This window comes from Xenia sp. Carnegie-2017, unplaced genomic scaffold, assembly GCF_021976095.1.
Source record: "Xenia sp. Carnegie-2017 unplaced genomic scaffold, XeniaSp_v1 HiC_scaffold_16, whole genome shotgun sequence".
NCBI lineage: Eukaryota > Metazoa > Cnidaria > Anthozoa > Malacalcyonacea > Xeniidae > Xenia > Xenia sp. Carnegie-2017.
This window is the reverse complement of record NW_025813469.1, coordinates 5,615,824-5,634,950: the sequence shown is the minus strand read 5'-3', so window position 1 is coordinate 5,634,950 and position 19,127 is coordinate 5,615,824. Positions and strand designations below refer to the sequence as shown.

The following is a 19,127-nucleotide window of genomic DNA, read 5'->3' as shown; positions in this document are numbered from 1 at the left end:
AAATTCTAAGTTTTAAGTACCTTATAGAAACTAGTGGCGGATTACTAATTACAAGGCCTGTAGACAAAGATAAAATTTTTCGTCTTTAAATCAGATAACTAATCCTCCGACTAAGTTCAGTTTTTAGATGGCATTTGAGTTCCTTGCGCTCCTTGCCTTTGCCTTTCCCAGCTCATTTTTGCAACTCAAAGTATCGACAACAAGAAATAAATTTAAAGCTCAAACTGGGAAGATCCACAACTTCATGAGTTCTGAGCGTCTGCATTTGAACAGTAGATCGTAAAGTTTTTAACAGCACAAATGGTGAAGTAAAGAACATTTGAGTATTACGCAGTGGATAAATTAAAAACTAACTATGTCTAGACACAACAGGCCTCTCGAAAGCCGCGGCCTGTAGGCTTGGCCTGATGAGTAATCTGCCACTGTTTAAGGTAATTACGGCAGCAAATTACTCGTAAAAATTTCTGAATTAATATTACTGTGCTGAGTCAACAACGCTGTAAAACTTTAATTAAGTTCATCCTTCCTCATTCTACACTTGAAATATTCTGTTGTCAAATGGGTTTTGAGGCAAGCACACCAGCACTTTTCTCTTTCGTAGCACTTTTCTTTGGTCACTAATTTATGAAAGCAAAAATTGACTCTTAAATCCCCTCTGGGTAACATCTTTCTTCCTTAGCCCTCTAGGACCCGGACCTTTTTCAAACGTTTGTACCCATTTCATTTGGTCATTGTTGCTGTGGTGCAACAACGTGCTCTTTAGGCTGCGTTTACACTATACCGGATTCGCTCATCACGACATCTTCATTTGCTTTAAAGTCTTAACTGTTCGGAGTAAAAGCTTATTAAGCTGATAGATTTAGTTTATTTGATTGTGATATTCGACGTTGAACAATTTCATTGCCTTTTAATATAAAGAATATACAACCTGCTACGACAGCAGGAATCTATTTCAGGTTGGTTTGCATTTTGCATCAATAATGTACGCAATAAACACCTTCAAACATTTAGTGTTATGTGCAAAGATATTTTTCTTTCTTTTTACCTCAACAATCGTATTTTCATACGAGTTCAGTGCGAAAAGTATTCGTGGAAAAAGTGAAGACGACAAGAAAAGTTTGTCAAATATTATTTAAGAAATAAAAGATGTTGACTGTGTCTGCAAAGGTTTTTTCGCAAACAGAATAGACCTTTGCATGGGAGAACTTAAAAGCATATAAATAACAATTAGAAACAAAAAAATTCAAAAAAAAGCGTTTTAATTTTTCCTCTATAACTTGTTCATGATTGATTTACAAATTCTCTTTAATTGATTGAATGATTTAATTGGTTAGTTTAAGATCAGCTTTGCACAGGATATGCAAACACAGCAATAGACCAATCAATCTATTGTGTCTATTTCATTGACATTATTGAAGTATCGTCGGATGTTCGCATATAACTCACCGTCTGTTGTACAAGTTACAGCAAATTCAGACAGACTACGTTGTTGAGCATTGTCGGGAACTTTAACTGTTTTCGTTTTCCTTTGTAGCTCTACCCATTCCATGTGAAAAATGGTGAGTAGCATCGCATGGTTTATGTATCCAAAAGGCTTTGGAATCGGCTTAAGATGCAACATTGGGATTGTCATCGGTATAAAGTGTCTTCTATTTGAAGGGCCAGACCTTTTTTTCCGCTCAAAATGTAACAGCTCTCATATATTGTATCGATCAATGATGTAGATTATCTAAGATACTTTCATAATGTATTCTAACTAGACATTTCCTTTCCCTTCCAAACGTAATCGTCAAATCTGTATTGATCAATTTACTTCCGTTCCTTAATTGCAACAAAACTAAATTTTTGCATGTTTGAACATAAAATCTCTTAATAATAAGTCCCAAGACTTTTATTATTTTACTTTAGTTAAGTAAATCGTTTGAAAATCTTTTAAGGACGATTACCATAATTTGCAGATGGTATCCACATGTGTACATCTCATATGAATGTAGACGCTTGGGTAGAAGTCTGATCTCTTTTTGCAACTTATTCTAATATCTTTTATATCGTACAAAATTACATTACACAGATGGTGTCAAGATTTCATTCGCTTTACTCTACGTCTGTACAGACTATGGACACTTTAATGTTCATTGTTTGGAACCTACTGTTAGAAGGACAGTAGTCAATAAAGCGGGGCAAACGTGAAGTAGAAGATTATTTGATCAGTTGAAAAAAATCACAATTTTGAGTAATTAATGGCAAGTTATCGATTCATTCGAAGTCGCCTAGTCAAGGAATACTTCAAACATATATAGTAAACTGTATTGCTTGTCTTCTTACCGTTGACAGGAAGTATATTCAAACAGTCGAATATTATTCTTTGGAAATGAGCACTTAAGTAAAAGACGGAAAAAACAACTTAAGTTTGCGGTCGGAATGATTCATTCAGTCCTTTCTTCGTTATTGTTGCATGCACCAAGCAAATAGAGGACGTGCTCCTACGCACGCAACACCAGTTTATGCTTCGTCATAAAATTCAAATTTCCGGAGACGCGATTATTTTGGGCTCGTGACTGGCACATGCCGTATTCTGTATTTTGTGATATTTGTTTAGCGATACATATATGAAGGAAAAGCATGTTTCTTAAAGACATGTTCTTGCACAAGATCATAAACATTGTCACCATAAGTAGCTATTGTTATGGTGATATAAGCTGATCAGTCATTCATGTAGATAATGGAAGGTGTTGTTAGCAAGTACTGGTCATTGGTAGATAAATATAAACTACATGCAATGCAGTTAAAGAGACTTGTAAATTAATGTAATGTTTTTGCTTGTATCTACATCATCAAACAACATGACTGATAATTAAAAATAATAATAATACCAGCAATATTGAAAAGAACTAAAAAAAACAGTTACAAATAAAACAAACACAAACAGTACTTGTTTCAAGTCTGTATTTATATTTTCCAGCAGATTTTACTCTGGCACTGCATATATCCGGAAATACATTAAAATTGAGTTCTTACGTTTGTTGGGATGATCGTATATGTCATCCAATGAAATTACAGAGTCAAGATTAAAGCCTATAGAGTTGGATTGCAAATAGTTTGAAAAGGAACATTTAAACTTTCACAAATTTTTGATTATCTGAGTGAAAAACGCTCCACAATACCCAATGCGACTAGTCTCAGTTTTGCAAAGTTTTTATCTCCTCATTTATCAATTAATAGCATTAAAATGACATATTTGTATCAAAATCACACTCTTCAGTTGCATGCACAAAGATCTTTAATCATGCTTCAAATCATGTCAAATCTCTTTAACGTGCAGCTAGATGTAGAAGGCAACAGGACGTTTCCATTTATTCGTGATATATGTATCAAACAAGAATGGTATAATAAGTAAAATTCGAAAATCATAAGTAGTGAAATAATTTTTCTTCGAAGCGTTGAGCATTTGAATATTATCATAAAGATAACTGAAAACATACTAGTGTATAGTCATCCATGTTTTACTACTGCTTTTGGAAGTTGTTCTGTTAATACGATACGAGCCCATGTTTTTACAGGGATTTAATGAGGAATCTTACATGGCATATTAAAACTAGTAAGAAGTTTCATATACTTAAATGGTAACTTTGTTGTGATATAGCACAGATCTGCAGCGTACATACATTAACATAGCACCAAATGAGTATTCACACTCTGCGAGTTGATGTCTATGGCCAAATTTAAGAAATGTAAATGTAAATGCCTATAACGAAAACGGTACGTCATGAACGAGTCTTGACGTGTAAAATCATTTGAACTATCAAATCTTGTGCTGGCTGGCTGCCTTCGAGATGCAACACCTTCATGTGCTCCTATCATTGCTTTATCTTTGCAAGGAATCTTCAGAAGTCTCAAACATAAGAAAGCATTGTGAAGATACTACACAATACAGACAAGGCGGAGCGTGGACGCAAACTAAGCCTCCACTCCTATTAGTGCAGGCATTGGCTAGTTTGCATAAAGATGGTATTTAAACAATTTATTGCAATTGACTTGTATCTGATCATAAAATTAGAGCTTGTTCATGTCTTTATAAACATATTCCTCGATACAAAATTTACCAATATTATCAAAATAACATGCTTGAGCATTACAAAGGAGATTTGAATAAATGAACAATGCAGTTACAAATTGTTGCCCATGCGAACAAAGCAGACACACAAACCAAATATTCAAGTGGTTGTCGAGCACCATATTCATCGAGCGTCGTAGCCAAAACCAACTCTCAACACGCCATTATAAATTCAAATTTAGTGCAAAGGAGAGTATAAAAAATCACGATAAGCAGAGAACCGACACACTTGGATGTCAGTTGTGTGTTCAGTTCACTTCAAGTTCAAACTTTGAGATTGAGCAACAATTATGAAGGCGATCGTACCAACTTTTTTCACAATCCTTTTACTTTGTTTGGCATGCGTGTTTGGTATATTTTACCAAAGGAGCAAAGCCTGCGTGGCAAGAAGGGTGCAACAAAATCCGTCCTTTATTTGAAAATAATATGAAAGAAAATGCATTTTTAATTTTTACTTGCTGTCGTGTCCACGTTTAGAATAATTGTTCGTATAATAACTTTAGTACAATGAGTCTTATCTGTTCGAGTTTTCTCTGATGTAGGTCTATGTAGTGGATTTAACATTTTACTATAGTTTTTCAAACAATTTAAAATCGTCATGCGTGCTTTGCTAATATTTAATTTTGTTTGGTAACTTCGTGTTTATACATGGGATAATACATCGTGTTATGCGTGTGAGTGTCATATTGTTTAAAAGCATGGCGTGAGATCTGGCATGGATGAGTAAATATTACTAAAACTAGAATTAAGAACAGTTTTCAAGATAGTATTTATTAAACACCTATGCAGCCCACGATGACTTCCTGCGCGTTCATTTCTCACGTTGATATGAAAGGCCAAAAAAGATTGCATTTTCTCTTCTAACATCCTCCACGGCCAATTTCATAATATACTCATGATCATTTTACTAATATAACATTTACGTTCCAGGTCATTTTATCCGTGACGAGGCTGAAGACGAAATTTTCTCCCAAGATGTACAGACAGGTTCATATTACTCTTTATTACATATCATAAGCATAATCAGGGAACATATCTAGGTAGCTACAAAATTCGGTCAATTTAAATTTACTTTGTAACTAAGACAATTTATGCTACAACATGGAGAGAGACTCCTAACTCCACTGCAGATATTTAAAACATGGCAAATCTCAGTCCCTCTTGTAATCAACAAATAGGGCACTGCATATTAAGCATGCGCTTTTGTCCTGTGAATTTTCAAAATTTAGCACTGGATTTCACATGTGAATGGCGTCTTCGTCACATAGCTATTGAACTCCTTCTATCGAAAAATTTTAGGGAGTACTTGCAGTGCAGTAAAAGCCAGAATAGATTGTGGTTACGTGGGAATAAAACAGTCGGAATGCGAACATAACAACTGTTGCTGGGATAGCAGCAAGCCAAAAGACTATTATTGTTTCTACAAAGGTAAACAAGTAACATTACAATACTATACACAATCCTTCATTGGGAAAACGAAACAAAAGGTTGTACCTGCCATGTCTTTGTTATAATAAATAAAGAAGCACGGCACAGCACTGTATGGTATTGTATATTGTAGAAGAAGAAAATACCAAAATTGGAAGTACATTAAGGCACATACATAAGTTAAATATACCCCTATTCAAGAACCGTGACGTTTTTGCACTAACTAGCGACACAAACCAAAATGGTCGTTTATAAACCCACTTTCGATTGAAAAGCAATTTAATTAACCTCTTTTTTGCTATGTTAAAGTGAAATTAAAACACCCATGTATTTTATTGCAAGTCTTTGTACAGGGTATTTATTATATTTTAGGCAGCGAGTGCAAATCGGTGGACCCGACGCAGCGATTAGATTGCGGTTACTATGGAATCAAGGAAAAGGAATGTTTGACAAAAGGCTGCTGTTGGGACAAAAGCTATGAAGGAGTTCCCTGGTGTTTTTACCAAAGTATACCAAAACACTTTATATAATTCCTTCTCATAAGTAAAATTCTTATTTACCTTGACAAGTCATAAAAACTTAATATCACTGTAATCTTCACATTGTTGCAAAGTTTTAAGAAGTGTTTTGCAAAACTTCGACCATTGCTGCTATAAATATTTCGACTATGGATTCACACACATATAGGTAGTGCTTGCGATGTTGTAAAACCACAAGACAGAATTGATTGCGGATACTTAGGAATAGATAAAAGCGAATGTGAAAAGAGAGAATGTTGCTGGGATAACAGCATACCTGGTGTCAACTACTGTTTTTACAAAGGTATAGAGTTTTCTATAACAGCCAGTGTTTCATGATTCACGAAGTAGTGTGTTTTCTTTTCATAATTCCTTCTGTTGAATCGTTAGAGAGACTACTCAAAACAAATGTTTGACAGCCTGTCATATAACGGTTGCACGAGTAACAAAATAACAAAATAACCGCATGCACAATAATAGCAGTTGACCAAGTGTTCATCATAATAACAATCCCAAGATGCAATTGAATTAATACTATCTAATAATGCTAAATATTCCATAACTTATGTCAACAAAGTCAAAACGTGAAACTAATTTTTCTCAAAATGTTTTGTAGGAAGTGTTTGAACGACGATTTCTGGTACAAGGAACGATGTAGTACATTAGTATTGTCAAATTAAATATGGTTGTTGTAGTTAAATATATTCTTTTACTGTGGCATTGTTGTCTTGCATTAAATTTGCTAGTGTACGAGGCATTTGTCTTTTGTGAGAAAGCACACGATTAATATAAACACACCACGTTTTATGCAGACAACAAGCATGAGAATTTTATCATAGCATGACTTCTTTGTTACACTGTAATGCAAATGCAATTTCATTGCGAGCACTGTTCATTCAAGCAATAAAACCAATCCAAACGTGAGCATTTTACGCGCCTTGTGAGTTTATTCTGTTGAATACATACATGGTAAGGTTTTATGTGCCTTTTTCCGTGAATCATATAGTTAGAGTTCACCCAGTTTGACTAAGAAGCTTTTAGACAAAAGATTTGAACGATTAACAACATCACTCGCTTATTTCTGAATATTTGCAAAGTTTCTTCTACTTGAACTCAAATATTAATTTGAAAGCTTAAACCATTACATTACCCACTCAAACCAAAAAGTAAAAACTGTTGCGTTTTCTTCAAATATATGAGCCTGCATTACGGTTTGCGTCTTACTGAAGTGCTATCATGACTTCATTTAGTATGACTTGTTTTTTTTCGATTTCTGAAGATCATATGTTACTATTTTATCAAATAAATGTTACTTAATTTACTCTTCAATTTCTACTTCTATAATGACATTGCTTTGTTGCTTAATCGAGGCTAAACTTATCTCACCCAAGTTTTTTTCAAATTGTTCTTTTACTGAACCAGACAGATAATCTACAAAACAGGCAATAAGATAATGTATGTAAGTTTACCATTGACAGTACTTTGATAAGATAACAAAATCAGAGCAGGGAAGTGGATTGGACGATTGAAACAATACAACGAATGCCAGTCTGGAAGGAAGTAGGAGCAGTTAAATTCAAAATGCGTGAAAAGGCAATTTTTAGTCAGAATATCATTTATTTTGTGCAAAAATCGTGAACTGACAAACGTAAATAATTGTTACACATTACATTAATGAGATTAAAGCTCCCATATATCTTCTAACATACGCGAAGGGGAAGAGATGGTGTTAACTTTTGAAAATTTTCAAGAAGCGTGTACCACAAAGATTTATAATATAGGGAGGCATCTCATTCGTAATCCGAACTTTGAAACACTTTGCAGCAAAGGTATGATAAGTTTAGTATTGAACAAGCACATAGTGCTGACAGTTTTCCATAAGCACTTTGAAAACTTTTTTTTAACTTTAGAGGAACGCCAGAAGAATTTATGAGGCTGTGTGTACATTAGGATAGCGTGCATTACACAATGCTAGTGATTTACAAGGAAAAACATTATTGCTCAAAATCATTACTTTAACTATGAAGCTCATAACAAAGCTCAATTTACAAAACTAATCATGTCTTACGTATGTTTGCAGCAATATTTGCATTGGAGACTAGCAAAGAAAAGTGCTAAGACAATATTGTAATATGTAAATAATCATTATAAAGGTTTGTTCCCAACTCTAGTTTATATCCACAAAAAAGGAAACTTGCATGTACGTGTTGCTGAGATTTAGGGTAAGAAAAAAACAAATTGATAACACTTTAACATTAAAAGGAAATGGACGCAAAGAAATGTTTAAAGCCGAATAGCAAATATCTGAATCGCGAATGACAACTGCTGCCTATCTTGACTTTGAATAAACAAGCTTTTTCATGTATCACAATGCCACTAGACCTTAAATTTGAAAAACCTCAAAATCGATAAAAGATGAGAGCTTTTCAATTAATTCCTGTTTTTCGAGGTTTTTCGAAGCTATTCAAAACGTTTGCTTTGTTATACGCATCCAGGAAGTCCTACACCAATAAATTTATAATCCTCACTTTTTAAGGTTTCACTAAAGCATTTAGTACCTTCATGTATTACCTCAATATCATTAATTTCAAAACCAATAAGTTTACAATTCTTATTTTCTAAAGCTGCATTAAGATCTTAATATTTGAAAAGCAAAAATTGCAACTTCATCTGTCATTTCTACATCCCCTACATACAGTTTTTTCAGCTTGCAATTTTTGCTTTTCAAAGCTTCGCTCAAATATTTGATAAAATATATGTAACAAAACTACCACTTATTGCTAATTTAGTCAGTCTACAATCTTCATTTTGTAAAGCTTCATTTATTTTTTTGGCATCTTCCTCAGTCAATTCAGCACAACTTATAAGCAAGTTTGTTAGTTTGCATTTCTCACCCTAAAGCTTTGCTGAGATGTTTCAGGAAATGATCTGTTCGTTGCGAAATGTGAATATTCACAGTGGTAAGTTTACAATTCTTACTTTCTAATGCTACACTAAGTTCTTTGGCACTTTCTTCAACGATGTCATTATGAACAATGATTAACTGTCATTATGAGCAATCTTTTTAGTTTGCAGTTCTCCTTTTTCAAAGCTTTACTAATATATTCAGCACAATGATCTGGTAAATTAGAACATTTAATTCTTAGAGAAGTAAGTTTACAGTTCTCTGATGCAAGAGCTTCACTAAAATCTTTCATACTTTCATTGGTAATTTGAAAGATGTTAACATCCAATTTCGTTAGTTTGCAGTTTTCACTTTTAAGGCTTTACTAAGGTATCTAATGCAAAGATCGGTTGTATAGCTACCAAGAATTTTTAGTTCAGTAATTTAACAACATGGATTACTTAAAGCTTCAGCAATGCATTTAGTAAAATGATCAGACATGTTATAATTATAGATGGTTAATTTAGTCAATTTGCAATCTTCGCTTTGCAAAGGTTCGCTAAGGTATTTCGCAAAGTTGTGTTCTAGTTTTGTGTTATAAATGCTCAATTCAGTAAGTTCACAATTTTTACTTTTTAAAGCTTCACTAAGAACCTCGACACCTCTAGTGGAAATTTTAGTTCTTACGTAAGTTAACTTGGTCAGCTTGCAATTTGAGCCCTTTAAAGCTTCACTCACATATTCGTTGCTTTTATTTGAAAGATTACTTCTACCAATCAACAATTCAGTAATTGAACAGTTTTCGCTTTGTAAAGCGTCGCTGAAATGCCTCATAAAATATCTAAAAAACACATTGTAAAAATGAAATCAATGATCTTAAATAATTAGTTGAGAATACGTATGCTTCTTTGGATCATTTGATCATAGCAAACAAAACAAATTTGTGCGAATTCCGGTGTTGGACAGCCACCTGAGATAAATAATGAAGAAAAACCTGTCATCTGAGACTGAGAGCAACTGCTTTGTTAAGCTTTCATGAAATGGGGAAAGAAAAATGGCTGATCGAGAAGTGCAAGAACCGCTCGATACTTTGAACTTAGGCAATAAAGTTTTAGTGAAAAGTCATATTTTCATGTAATAAAGATTTAGATCAAAACTAGTGATGAGAATTCCAAAGTACAAGTATGTTTCCATTAGAATTAATAAAATTAATAGCTACATTCATCAACGGTACAGCTTTGTTGGTGTTGAAATTTAAAAGTTAGCAAACAACCAAGTGCTACCATATTTAAAAATAATCAGTGTAATTCTAATCAGTGTATTTTTGAACAATTATGATTGTTGTAAGTGTTTTAAGTTATTGCACCAAATACCAGTTGCAGTCTTCTCAAGGACTCCATTTTGTACCTGACAGTTATAAATTTACTCATGAAAATCTAAGCAATAATTTTGGAATGATTGACTCCCTGAAAAATTGACAATTTTGGTAGACTTGTCACGCAACAAAAGCTAAATAATCGTTTCGAGTCTATGCTTAAGCCTTTATAAACTGTGATGGCAGACCTAAGAGAATTGTCCTCAAACTAGCCTTACCCATAAGAGCCTGGTCATGATATTGGTCTGAGAAGCCAGGAGAAGAACAGTCAAATAGACAGACACTTGAGTATAAAACAAAATAATATATCAAATATAGTTTCACAAATTATAATTTCATCTCAATTCTAAAATACATTGTCTTCATGGTAAGTAGTGTTTGTCTTAATACTAGGTACAATCGCCAAAGGCACAACATTTTCTCTCAGAGCTACAAATATTCATGACAATTTATATGAGTTTTGAAATGCACGACAACTTTAATAATTTACTATCTTTGTAGACAAGTCACACAGGAAGAGCTGAATGATAGAGTCACACTACATGCTTGATAAAGTATGAACTGTGATTCCAGTAAGGGCAATGGAGGATTGATAACTGGGATGCCTAAATTCATGTATTTTTGTTATGTAATCTCTAATGGCAATTGATTTAAATAGAAACTAAGACAGTAAAACAGGCATTTATAAATATTTGTTCCCTCTTACTAGTTATTATTAATCCTCGGCCACCCTTGTATTCGAGACCTGTGAGGTACTTGGCCTGAAACTAGCTTCACCGGTCATCAGAACCTGATCATTATAAAGATTAGTGAAGCTAGAAGAACAGTTAACTAGAAACATTGAAATTTGAGAAAACAACCTTCTGAATTAAATATACCTTTAACTCATATAGTAAAGAATTTCCATGATTATAACTGATTATAACACCGTCAATTATTATCTTCAAACACTTTGTACTGACAAAAGCATCTTAGCTTATTCAAAGAATGCCATCTGGTCCACGAACTTCAGTTGATGAGAAAATTATTGCCTGACTGACGCCACAAATCAAAATATGACATTGTTTTCATCATCGATTATAACCAACCATCTCACAGTATTCTAGACTTGAATATAAATGTAATACCAAAATCTCTGGAATAATATGAAAAGCCAGAAGCTTCGAATTACAAGCAAGTAAGTACAAAGTCATACATAGTAATACACGAACGAAAATAATCAACCGAACGATAATCAACGATAATGATCAATGAACAGTCACATGACACGAGCGAGCACCCTTCAGTATTTGACGATAAGTAACGATTGTCAAATTGCGATTTGCAGTTTTTCCGCCTTTTTTACTCTATCTCTTTTGAACTGTACCAACAAGTACAACTATAAAGTTTCATCCGCATCAAAAAAGGATTATGGACAATTGGGTTAAAGAAAAACTTAAAGAATGGAATCTTTCCTGCTTGAAAGATGTTTTTGAAGGTAAATAAATGCAGTGTCTATATTATTTAGTACTTAGCTTTATCTGTATTCTTTTGTTTTTGAGCTTTTTCTTCTGGAAACGGATGTTTTTCGAATTGCATTTTTTTAGAAAATATGATTGACGAGGAGGCTTTTCTCATTTTAAACGAAGAAACCTTGAAGGAGATGAAGATTCCTATTGGACCACGAATCAAACTATTGAATAAAATCAAATTTCAGGTATACCAATGCTATCTTAATTCTGAATTTGGACAATTGAATCAGTACACGAAAAGCATACCTAGCAACGCCATAGCAACCGTAATTTCAAAGAGAGTACAAACATCTAAAAGCAGTTTTTTATAGTTTCATTCACATATTTTAAAGAATATCAAATCGATTTTGGAAGAGTCCGAAGTTGGTGTTCAAGTGATTTGCGAACTGGATACGGATAAGTTAAGCAGAAAAAGCAGAATCAAGATGGTTCAGATACTAGTGGCTTACATAATTAATCAGTTTGGAGAAAGGTTTGTAAAAATATGAAGGACTAAATTCACCACTTTTACTGCAACATGCAAGTCTACCTATGATGTCATCCTAACAGTAAGAAATCGTGAAAATCGAAAATCAAAGAGTTGTACAAATTAACACAATGGTAAAATGAGATGTTAGCAATGAAGCATCGTTTATACTTTCTAGAAAAAGGTAAATTTTTTAGAGGAAAGAAGCAAAATTTTTCTATGAAATTATTATAATGTGAGATTGAAAATCCGAAATTTGACATTGCTTACATTTCCAATGACGTCATAAGTACACATGCACGCTACTGTAAAAGTTCTGAATTGTTCAACATACAAGTTAAAATTTAAATAATTCTAAAATACAGGCCTCATGCAGACATCAAAATCCAAATAGCAAAGGCAGCGGTAGAGCAGTTTCCTTTCCTTAAAGACGAAGAGGGTCAAGGATATGTACGCGTTTCTCCTTACGTTTAACTTTTGATTTGGAATCAAATGATGTATTTTACAAATGTTTGTTTCTTTCTTGTACGTGATCGCTTTTTCAATTTTTAGTAAGCTTGGTACACGCCAGAGAAGGGAATTTATTCGGCTACAGGGTGGTTGGAAGAACGGCTTAGAAATGTTAGAAGAAAGAGCATAAAACACCGTCAGACTGAACAAGAATTTTGCTCAACTTCAACTTCACTAAAACACTTGGAAAGATCTCTACCAGGCTAAAATCGTCAATTAAAGTTTATTTGATGGTGCTTGTAGAAAATTTGCTTTTTTTTTCTTAAAAAGAACCAATCTTAAATGAATCTGACCATGCTGGAATGAAGCAGTGGATGAAAGACAACTGGGAGCCTATCTCAACCCTAAAAAGTTATATGCAGAAGACCGTCTTAAATTGATCAGAATGAATTAGAAAAACGCCACAACTTATAATACGAAAAGATATGAAAGAATACCCTCGTCTTTTTGATGTCCCTGGTATGGTAAAAAAATTCTTAAACGTTCTTTCGTTATACATCATCTTGTACGGCTGACCAAATGTTTTTCAAAAATTTATTCAGGTTGAAATAGACTTTGCAACGTTGTATCTAGGTGTCGCGGATAATCTTTTTTTGCGATTTACACCAGAAACAATAGAGAAAATATTTTGTTACGCAGATACACAAACAGAAAAATGGATAAAATACTTGGATATTGCAACAAAAAACCTGAATTCCCGTAAAAATTGCAAAAACGGTTACATGATGCATGAAACATATGTGATACACAGGGGCGGATCTAGGGGTAGGCACCATAGGCAAGTGCCTATGGTGAAATTACCAAAATATACTTCGACTTAGATTCGATACGAATTTATCGAATTATGAAACTATGAATAGCACTTTATCGCAGTCAAATCATCTGACTTTTGTTTAGAAATGTTGTGCAATTAAATGACGTAATTTTGATATGAATCGTAGTCCAGATGCGTATGATTATCTATAAAGCTCCGTGTCGTTAGGCAAAGCAGCCATTTTGCCTAAGTCAAGAAGGCGATCTAGCCATTTGATTGGTTGTTAGCAATTTGCCTAAACAAGATGAATTTGCCTAACTTGACATCGTGTATAGGTATTCTGATTGGGCAATTTTTGCAACCGTATGCTTTCATTGGTCAATTTTTTGCCTAACTTGAGCAATTCCAACCAATCATTGCTGTTGATAAGCATAGTTGAGCTAGGCAAATTAGGCAATTGAAAATTAACATACACTCGTATTGTTTCTGAACAGCCTCTGTGCTCAGTTTACGGTTTTGTGATATTTTATAATGTCTTCATTGTGTTGTGGTAATTTATACGAGACTGCTCAGTCTGCGTTGGCCAAAAACGATTTAAAATGCCTTAATGAGCTTTATTCTCGTTTATTGGTCGACGTTCGACCTATGTTTACTAACGAGCAGCTGTTAGATAGAATTTATGACCCCGACCATACTCTGTGTCGAAATTTTGGAGCTGAAATATATGTGCCAAAGCACGCTCATGACGGAAAGACTTGTACTGCAATAAGGTAAATATATTATAATTATATATATCGTATTGTAGTATTTATATATACGTGTAAAATGGTTAAATCTCAATTTCGCTAGGCTATATCTTTGTCTACAGTCAGCAATTCATTCATACAATGCAATCAATCTACCAAACAAAATATTAATTTCTTTTCTTGAATATTTTTTAAGATCTGAAGCTTCTGGCAATTGCCTCTACAGTTCAGCTTCCCTAGTTCTGGTAGGTAACAATGCATTGGTCCCTACTTTGCGAATTTTAACATCGCTTGAGCTATTTATTCATGCTGCTTTTATGCTCAACACCCATGCTTTTGTCTGTTATAAGTGAGCACAGTGATTACTTTGCCCAAAGCTTAAACAATCTTTTGCCTTTGTCAGTGTCTAAAGAATGTTTAGACACTGGATATACAACAGATGAACTGGTAAAACAGGAGGCTATTTTAAATTGTAATGACCAGAAATGGTCATCTTTTCTTTGTATTTTGGGCCTATCTTCTGTTTTAGGTAGAAAAATTCATACTTTTTATCCTGATTCTGGTGAAAGTAGATATAAATTGTTATTTAATCGTATTGTTCAGCCCCGTTATTAAGCCAAAGAGGTTTGGATGCTATTAATATTTTGTTTTGTCATGAAGGATCTGTACAACCAGGTGAGACTTTTCAGTCTAATCATTTTGTGCCTCTCATTTTCCATGCCCACAGGTTGAAGCGAAAATTGTCTAATTCCTGTACACAGTCTAATTCTAGCAGCTCAACAACAGAGAAACGAAAATTTGTCAAAATTTTTCCAAATATTGCACCAAAACAGTTGACATTTCAAATTTTTTACTTCAACTAATAGGCCTGCTGCCCAACCAACTTTTAAAGGATGCCCAATGAGAGTTTTTCTTCTGCTGCAGCTCTTGCTCAGACATTAAATAAAGCCAATAGTCTTTTGCTTCACACATCATCCCAGGAACTATTGCCTGGTATTCCAACTTCTGGTGATATGCAACCTGCTGTTTTAACCCATAATTTTGATGTTTCCTTGTATAGGGAGAAAGTTAAGGGTATGGATAATTCTGAAATATGTCATTTGATAAAAAATGTATATAAACCAGATAAAAAGTATCATTTTCCTAAATCTAATGGCAGATCATTTAGGCATGATTGGCTAGACCAGCATGAATGGCTTTGCTATTCACCTTCACAAAATGGTGCGTATTGTCTATCGTGTGTTGTTTGGCAATAGATTCCCAGGCAAGGCCAGTAAAGTAAAAAGTTGTTTACTGAACCTCTTCAAGATTGGAAGAATGCTAAATGCTCTTTCACTCAACATGCTGGAAAAAGTAAAGGGAGGAAGTCGGTTTGCATGCATCCACATCACCAATTTTGATGCTTTGCGTTCCCAAATATCAGGTACTCTGCAGCCTATCGAGATGATCATGGATGCTGGTATCAAGAAAGAAATAGAACAGAATAGGGAAATACTATCTCCAATTATTGATTCTGTCATTTTTTGTGGACGTCTAGGTTTACCTCTTCGTGGGCATCGTGATGATTCCAAGTATCACCCTACTGTTGGTTGTTATTCATCTGGAGGGGTTGGTAATTTCATTGAAACACTCAATTATGGAGTTAGGAGAGGGGATAAAGTTTTAGAAAATCATTTAAAGAATTGTGGTAAGAATAGAAGTTATATTTCTAAAACAAGTCAAAATAAAATCATTAAATGTTGTGGCCAGGTAATCAGTAATCAGATTATTTCTGATATCAAAAAGTAAGTTTTTTCTGTTATTGCTGATGAAGCATCTGATTCTTCACATAAAGAACAAATGTCTCTTGTTTTGCGCTTTGTTGATACCGATATGAATATCAGGGAAGAATTCATTTCATTTCTTTTTGTAAGTGGGGACTAAGTGGTGCTCAACTTGCCAAGCTACTTTTAGAGGCTCTAAAGGAACTGACTTTATCAATAGATGATTGTAGGGGGCAAGGTTATGATGGGGCTGGTTCAGTTGCTGGTTGCACTAATGGTCTAGCAGCTCAAATTTTAAAGCTTAACCCAAAGGCTCTTTATACACACTGCTATAGTCATAGGTTAAACTTATCCATTTGCGATTCTTTGAGTATACGTGTTGTCAATGATATGTTGAAACATGTTAACAATGCCACTAATTTTATTAAAATTTCCCAAACTCGCAATATTCCCTTTGAAAACATATACGTAATTCAGAAACAAACTCGAAAAGACTAGATTAACAGACGTTTGCAAAACTAGATGGGTAGAACGTATCGAAGGTTTAGATACATTCCAAGAGCTTTTGTACCTGTATACACCACCCTTAACGATATGTCTGAAAATCTAGATGGTGAGTTCAAACCGTCGCTTCAGTCTGATGCCTCATCTTTGTTTCAACTTATTGACAGGTTTGATTTCGTCGTTGCTTTAGTTATCACGAGAAATATTCTTGATTCAACTCTTCCAGTAACACAGTTATTACAGGGTAAGAGTATCGATATAATGGATGGTATTCATTTAATTTCAACTTTGAAAACTGAGGTGGTGAACATGAGGAATTCCTCTGATTTTATCATGACACCTGGTATGACGAAGCGCTTGAACTGGCAGCAAAAGTTGGCATTGAAGAATGGAAACCAAGAACAGTGCGCAAACAAACGACCAGGGAAAATATTCCCCACACAACCATTTCTGAGTATTATAAACGTGCAATTACTCTTCCTCTACTAGATCATTTGCAATCTTCTTTAGAATCACGATTCGACCTTGAGAGTGTGAATGTCTATAAAGGCCTTAGCATTGTACCGACGAAAATGATGTCCATGACAAGAGATGGGGTGGATTGGAAAGAGCCATTCAAAACTGTGGCTAACTTTTATTATGATGATTTGCCAAATCCTTTGGCCTTAGATGCTGAACTTAGGTTGTGGTACACTTATTGGGAGACCCACTGCGGCCTCCTTCCTGATAACATTGCCCAGACTTTAAAATCTGTTCATTTCGCCGGATTTGAAAACATTAAAATTTTACTACGTATTTTAGGAACGCTCCCCATTACCTCTTGTGAATGTGAACGATCTATTTCTTCCCTTAGGACACTTAAAAACTATCAGCGAAGTACCATGGTTGGGGAACGCTTAAATGGTTTGGCCTTGATGCAAATTCATCAGGAAATTGTACCAGATATTGGTGAGGTTATTAATACTTTTGCTGTTGGAAATACAAGGCTAAAATTTGCATGAATTTATTCATATCCTAGTTTTTTATTTTGTTGAAATGTCCATATGTTAACCATTTATTGTGCGTTGTACACAATAGTAACGTCAATAGAATTTGCATCAAACTAATAGCTCGCCCGATAAAGGTTTTTTTCCCTATATACATTCCAATCTTAAAACTGCTGAGTACGTGTATGGTACTCGGCCGTTGTCGACATAAATTTACTTTCACAAAATTGTTAAGCATAAATAGAATAATTTTTCCTTACACCAAATTTTAGTCTTCACAAAGACTCTTTATACAAAGCTCTATTTTGACTATTACATTACATTTACATTCTGCTCATTTGTTGGCAAATGAGAGTGCACACAGGTGGGGGTAAAGGGTTGGAATTGACTGGGATGGTGTAAGAAACTGAGCAATCTTACATCCATGAAATGTCCCACATAGTCACCCATTTCTAACCAAACTCCTTTTGCTATTTGCTAAAGGTGTGAAAGGCGAGTTTCTGGCGCCTTCAAAAACCAGAGTGCTCATTTTTAGGTGGGGGGTAAAGGGTTGGAATTGACTGGGATGGTGTGAAAAATTGAGCAATATCACATCCATGAAATATCCCATATAGTCACCCATTTCTAACCAAACTCCTTTTCAAAGGTGTGTAGGCGAACTTCTGGCGCCATAACCAGTCTGCTTAATTCGGCTCTCACAGGGCTGTCCATGCCGGATCACGATTTTTTGTTTTGCGTTAAAGTGTTCCTAGGCATGCTGATGAGCCCTGATATGGGGCGAAACAGTCTTGTGTGCATTCAATATTCTGAATAGTGAAAATCAACGACCTTGTGATATGTAAGTATAAATATACAATGTTTTTATGTATTTATACGATTGAGATCTACAAGATTCTGCATAGCTGAATGATTAGACTGTTTGATTTAAACAATTTATCGAAAGCATAAATAGTGTAGTATGTTTTGCAAAGTATGACGTCATAGGTTTAGCACTGAATGACGTCATAATGTTTTGCCTATGGTATCCAAAATCCTAGATCCGCCCCTGGTGATACATGAAATACTTTCTTCATCTAAGCTCCAAAAACACTTTTATTTATAAACTACCTTATAGATGAAGAGAAAAGAAATGCTGCGATTGGTCTCCTTCCATGTGTTTTTCCTACTGGAAGAAAGAATAAAAAGAGGTGTACAACTGATAAAGCATTATGGGCTTTTATCGATTGCCAAACGGTATCCATTAAAAATGTTTTCATAACTTATTCACAGTACCTAATTATACAAATTTGTCAAAAAAGCACGGGCGTCAATCCATTGTTAATTGAAGGGGACCATATTCTTATATTCTGTCGTGCCATCCTGATTTCTTTTGAAAGGGAAATTGTTTTGAAAAGAAATTAGACTGGTGTATGAGTACATGAATATACAAAAGAATGTTTTTTTGCAGTGCGGTGTTTGAAATTAAATGTAGATATGATCTTCGCACTTTGTTGTACAATTAAAGCAATTGTCTCATGAACCTGAAAAATTCAGGTGACTCAACGGGATTCAAACCCATGAACTCTGCG

The 19,127-nt window shown here is 34.4% G+C and overlaps 2 protein-coding genes and 1 long non-coding RNA gene across 6 annotated transcripts; 2 read left to right on the top strand and 1 right to left on the bottom strand.

Annotated features, from left to right (window-relative positions):
- Positions 1-4,331: 4,331 nt before the first annotated feature.
- LOC124437632 (integumentary mucin C.1-like) lies at positions 4,332-6,780 on the top strand. Its single transcript, XM_046987603.1, has 6 exons — positions 4,332-4,465; positions 5,045-5,101; positions 5,414-5,542; positions 5,915-6,049; positions 6,230-6,364; positions 6,677-6,780. The coding sequence occupies exons 1-6, from the start codon at positions 4,405-4,407 to the stop codon at positions 6,685-6,687; spliced, it is 528 nt and encodes a 175-aa protein (XP_046843559.1). The 5' UTR covers positions 4,332-4,404; the 3' UTR covers positions 6,688-6,780.
- Positions 6,781-10,773: 3,993 nt separating this feature from the next.
- LOC124437636 lies at positions 10,774-19,127 on the bottom strand. The gene is made up of 3 exons (XR_006945787.1): positions 19,114-19,127; positions 12,333-12,334; positions 10,774-10,857 (listed from the first exon to the last, which is right to left on the bottom strand). It is a non-coding gene; the product is annotated as an uncharacterized LOC124437636 (long non-coding RNA).
- On the top strand, positions 13,961-18,601 carry LOC124437633. Of its 4 annotated transcripts, none has more exons than XM_046987605.1 (3): positions 13,961-14,330; positions 17,427-17,521; positions 18,303-18,601. In XM_046987605.1, exons 1-3 carry the CDS (start codon positions 14,092-14,094, stop codon positions 18,371-18,373), a joined length of 405 nt encoding a protein of 134 aa, XP_046843561.1. In that variant the 5' UTR covers positions 13,961-14,091; the 3' UTR covers positions 18,374-18,601. The 4 variants fall into 4 exon arrangements, 3 of the variants coding, with proteins under 3 accessions (XP_046843561.1, XP_046843562.1, XP_046843560.1); XM_046987606.1 differs by lacking the exon at positions 18,303-18,601 and adding an exon at positions 14,503-14,551 and having other exon boundaries at positions 17,427-17,679; XM_046987604.1 differs by lacking the exons at positions 17,427-17,521; positions 18,303-18,601 and adding exons at positions 14,503-14,551; positions 15,844-16,090.